General features: G+C 38.1%; 2 protein-coding genes and 1 long non-coding RNA gene across 3 annotated transcripts in view; 2 read left to right on the top strand and 1 right to left on the bottom strand.

Moving 5' to 3' along the window:
* LOC144662854 (uncharacterized) overlaps positions 1-4,432 on the top strand; it is a 4,805-nt gene extending 373 nt beyond the window's left edge. The window contains exons 1-5 of the mRNA XM_078523807.1: positions 1-886; positions 1,000-1,187; positions 2,745-2,864; positions 3,168-3,198; positions 3,846-4,432. The exon at positions 1-886 is cut by the window's left edge and continues 373 nt beyond it. Coding sequence (XP_078379933.1) covers positions 1,103-1,187; positions 2,745-2,864; positions 3,168-3,198; positions 3,846-4,068 — 459 coding nt within the window. The 5' untranslated portion in view covers positions 1-886; positions 1,000-1,102 and the 3' untranslated portion in view covers positions 4,069-4,432. The remainder of the gene's footprint in view (positions 887-999; positions 1,188-2,744; positions 2,865-3,167; positions 3,199-3,845) is intronic.
* The window catches only part of LOC144662800 (fibroblast growth factor receptor 1-A-like), a 254,321-nt gene that overhangs the window by 20,742 nt on the left and 228,579 nt on the right, over positions 1-5,000 (top strand). The window lies entirely within an intron of this gene.
* Positions 1-5,000, bottom strand: part of LOC144662876 (uncharacterized) — a 96,034-nt gene that overhangs the window by 64,995 nt on the left and 26,039 nt on the right. The gene's annotated exons all lie outside the window — the stretch shown is intronic.

Below are 5,000 nucleotides of genomic sequence, written 5' to 3'. Positions count from 1 at the left end.
TATTGACTTGGGTTGGTTAATTACTTACAAAACGCCATAATTTTTTGAACGTGTTTAAAAAATTTGTTTATCGTTTTTCTAAATAAATTCTGCTAATGTTTATACTATTGGATTATCGAATGACAACTGAGAAAATTATACAAGTGGCGTTTGAACGCTTTCTTATGCTATTGTACACCAATACCCAATGTTTTTAAGAATTGGTTGATTGGCTAGGATTGATTAGGAAGGATTGGTTAGTTGGTTGATAAGGATTAGTGGGCTTGTTAAGTTGGTTGGTAATAATTGGTTGGCTCGTTAAAAAAAAAGTTGTTTATAGTGGTCATGCACTTAGCTTTGAGATAGCTAGTTTGCAGACATGCCGCTAAAACAGAGGATACAAATATTCTTAATGAAAATAACATGATCAAAAAAATCGCATGGCAGGAGGCAGACCAGTTGGCTATATATTGAACTCGGGACGACCGAGAAACAAATCCAGCTAGTGGCATGCAAGGTGGAGGTTTTGAACACGGGACCACCGGATTACACTACCAGTGCCCTAAACCACTTGGCCACGTTGCCTCGTTATTGGTTGATAGGCACGGATTGGTCGGTTAGTAAGGACTGGTTGGTTGTTAAGGATTAGTCGGCTTGTTAAGTTGCTTGGTGATAATTGGTTGTTGTCTTTTTTGGTTGATAGGCACGGATTGGTTGGTTGATAAGGATTGGTATCTTCATATCTTTTATGTCGATCACATTGTACATGAATAGATGACAAAAAATGCTAATAAACACATTTTATAGAATTACTCTGTTGTACTTGATAACGTCATCATTTATTTCAGACGGACAAGCTTTTTGCTAACAAAAGTGGGTTCAATGGCGCACAGTTGAAAAGTGTCAGGTATACAATTTGATTGATTGCTTCCTGTTATTTCATTTCTGCCATTATTTTTATCTCAACTTGTTACTGACTTCTCTCTTGTCGTTTTACTTTTTTCTTGTGTTTCTTCTAAGGTGTGGCCATGGTAGTGTGGTTGCTGACCTGGGGCTTAAGTTCAGTTCCACCATAAGAGAAAGAGAGGTGATTGATATACTGCGCAATGCTGCAAAGAATGGTATGCTCGGAACATTTCAAGTGAGCGCCTCATCTATAATAGGGACACGACCTGTCGCTGGAAAAGCAACACCAACTACGCCTACCGGTATTTTGAATTTTTTTCGGCTATTGAATGTAATCCTTGCCAAATTAGTAAGCTTCTATAATGTCGAGTTGAGAAACCTGAATGCTTAATGTGCTGGCTCGTGTACATATAATTGTTTGCCCTGTTCACGTTACGTAATACAATGCTGAGACAAGTAATTTTCAGTTAACTGCTCTGTGTCTTTTGAATGCCTCATATATATGGGAACACGACCTGTCGCTGAAAAAACAACTACAGCAACTACCAACTATGCCCATATTCTGAATTTGCATTGTCTTTTACATAAAATCCTTGCTAGATTAATTTTTTAAGGGTATTTTTGTTTTCAATGTCGAAGAGAGACAAACATGAATGCTTCTGCCGGCTCATGTTCTTATATGAGTGTCCTCTTTATGTCGTATGGTACAATGCTGAGACAAGTAATTTCCAGTTTTTGTCTTCAGTATGCAGTTCTTCCCAGCTTCACCCTAAACATCACCCCATATCCCTTCCTGATTCTTGTTTTTTTGTTGTCCACCATGTTTTCTTCTTTGACAACTGGTGTCTATCTCAGCGCAGTATTTTTAATGCTGATCCGATTCTATTGGACATGTTCAAGCCAGCTCCATCGCTATTGTGTTAGTGTCATGGTGATAGGGGACTTCTTTATATGTTTTAATCGTGAACAATAAAAAAGCCATTTAGTCTCTGGTTAACCGTTACACACTCATTGTTTTCATAAATTTGGACATGTTTGGAGTAAAACTGATAAAGGGGTTTTTACAAAAATCTGCAAAAATAAATATATAAACCATGAGTACTTTTCTTAAATCAATGGGTGTTTACCATTTGACGGAATTGACCGGTTGAGTTATCTTTTTTTTTTCAAAATCAGCAAACCAATCAGTTCCTGGTTATTGTTTTCCCTTGATGGGAGACTTGAAACGAGAGAAAAGAGTAAATGGTACAAAATTTTGCGATGGTTCGCACCAACTGGAATGAAAGGACTACCTACAAACATAGTCCTCAATTTCCGAATTGAATTTCTAGGAAACTATTGTTTCACTTGCTTTCCAACCTCAATCTACGGGATTTTTGGCTAAATGGTAAGCACCCAAGATTAGTCACAGTGATGTTTGATTTGTGAAGGAATATAGGCCAGTTTACACGAGCTATTTTTATGCCACAGTTTTTAAATGAAAACTAGTTTAATTTGCTCGTGTGGACGAGGAAAACTGTAAATTTTTATGTGACAAATATCATTATTTGCTTAGACGCTGGCGTGTTAACTTTTATGTTACATACGAAACATTGCTCGTGTGAACGACTTGTTACATAAAATGTGGTAAATATTGCGACAGCATTGCGTATCTGCTGTCCAGTTTCATAAATGGCGCACTAAACTTTAAACTTTTGCCGGACAAATTATTGTTGTGCCATCAACACGATCAAATATATTTGTCAAATAAATTGCCCATGTAAACCCGACTTTAAGTCCAGGTGTAAGACATTCTCAACTTTTTAAGTGTTTAAAAACACTTATTCATGTAAATGTTGATTGATATTTACATTTTGAAGGCGAGAAGACCTGGATTATCATTGGTGCGGTCTTAGGATCACTTGCTGTACTAGGTGTTGTTGCTGTCATAACTTGGCGTGTGTACAAGAAAATGAAGTTTTATAGGAGGTACACTGGGGGTGAGTGTTTTAAATTTACCAAGGAAATACTCTTCGAATCCTACAGGTAATATGTCTGGGTTTCCTTGCATTCAGTGACATTAAACAGCAGTAAAAAAGTAGCATGTGGATTAAAGATCGGTGCTCTCTTGGAAGGGTTTTTTTCCGGGTGAACATGTTTCCGATTTTGCAATTTTACTGTGCTTGGTTTGTTATTTTAGTAGAATTCCATTGAACTATGTTTTTATATAAATTTTGTCACTGACAATGACTCAAAAAATGTCTTTCTCATGTCGTTTTATATGTTTTGCTTTTGCTGAGAAGTCCACAACAGTGAGTCTCAAGTAAACTCAACGTAAGTGTTTTTACGGTCTGCTACAGATTGTTATGTTTTTGCCTAATAATAATAATTTTAATGGAAAAAGGTCACTGTTATAAAGCCCACGTACATACATGGACACATATAGCTCTCTGCATCTGTTGTAACTCTGCGTGCTATGAACGTATTTCAAATTTAACCGGGTTAATGTGGACGGGAAACAATCTAAGCGGCATTTTCAAATTTCTCTTTCTTTACTACCCGGGTCAGTGTGGACGGGGCCTCAATAGTAAATTTAAGCACACTATGGCTCATAATTATCTTTACTTTTGTTCCATTTTCTGCATCTCGCGGCAGTGGCGGGGCCATATGCATTTCTAGTAGGGCCGTACGGCATCCATCCCTGTCAAATCGACGCGTACAGCCCTCATACGGGACAGTTTCAATGGTTTTCAAGTTGCGCGTGGGGCCATACTAACAGGTCAAATGATAAATCATTTTTTCTCGTTCCATACTGTAATAAGTATACGGATCCTTGTTTTTCTCTCGTCCGCCGACTTTTACCCCCCGGGCTTTCCCCTTTGGTCATAAATAAACAGGAAAAACTCGGTCCGTTCCTTACAGTATGGAACTTGAACCTAATTAATAACAAGTATGTATAATAAAGTGAATTATTGTTGTAGGGAAAACGCTGAGGGAGATTATGCCGATGTCAACCGGGGATATGTTCTTCCGGAATCTCACTCTACAGTTGTCAGTCCGTCTTCAGTGCCCCCAGTGACTTGTGACACTGTTGAGGAATCCACTAAGAAAGGAAAAGGAGAAGGGCTCGAAGTGAATCCGACAGTGTCGTATGCAGCTGTGGACAAATCTAAAAATGAAAAGAGGAAGAAGGTACTTGTATAACTAGAAGTGTCAGACATACTCTGTAATTAGTGTTTGGCTTTGTGAGGGTTTTGTGATTAAGGTATATGGCTGCAAAATAATTTATGCTACTAGAGGTGTGTTGTGGTGTCAGGCAGTTTTAACTTGGTGCTAAGGCCTTTTCCTATTCCTCGAATATGCCAGTGTTCTGATACTTGTAGGTGTTGGCCATCAATGAGTAATAAACACGGCTTTACTGAGGGGAAGATCAGTCGTGTTTAATGAAATAAAATATATAAATCAATTTAATTTAAGTTTCAAGGTATTTAGCACTACTGTGCTAATTTAGGACACTTAATTAACAAACATTGTAAATGAACAGAAACTTGTTAAAAATCCAAATGGTTCGAGGGCTGACCAGTTGATTATTTACAATGTAAAAAGCGTGGAGGAATTGAATCCTGGCAACCGAACACAAATCCATGCAACGGGGGGAGGAGGATTTAAACCCGGGACCAGTCCAGTGCCTTAACCGCTACGCCACGCTGCCTCCAAACAAACAAACAAACTGCCATAGAATGATTCAAAGCTTCCTCATAGTTATTTAATTCTACGTCAGTCGTTTGCCTTTTGCGTGACATCAACATTTCCATTTGAGTGTATTTTTTCCATAAGCAAGCAAAAAAAAGCTTAAAGTATCACAGCAATATCGTAGCAAATTTTACGGAGTGCTCAACAAAAGTACAAGCCCATTGTCAGACAATAAGAAGAAGGAGGAGCTACGAGAAAAGCTGAAAAAATTGTTTCATTGCCATTGTCAGTAATACTGTTGTTATGTTCAAAAGTGGAAATCGAACCCGAAGCTGCTTATACCATTATGATCAAATATAGAAAGTGTTTTTTGGTAGCAAGTATGCGCAGCACCATGAGTCTGGCTGGTCGCTCTATAAAGGCCGGCAATTTCCTTTTGCTCT

Source organism: Oculina patagonica, chromosome 8 (assembly GCF_052425735.1).
Source record: "Oculina patagonica isolate OP01 chromosome 8, crgOcupat, whole genome shotgun sequence".
Classification (NCBI taxonomy): Eukaryota; Metazoa; Cnidaria; class Anthozoa; order Scleractinia; family Oculinidae; genus Oculina; species Oculina patagonica.
The sequence above is the reverse complement of the archived record's forward strand: the minus strand, read 5'-3'. Positions and strand labels throughout refer to the sequence as shown.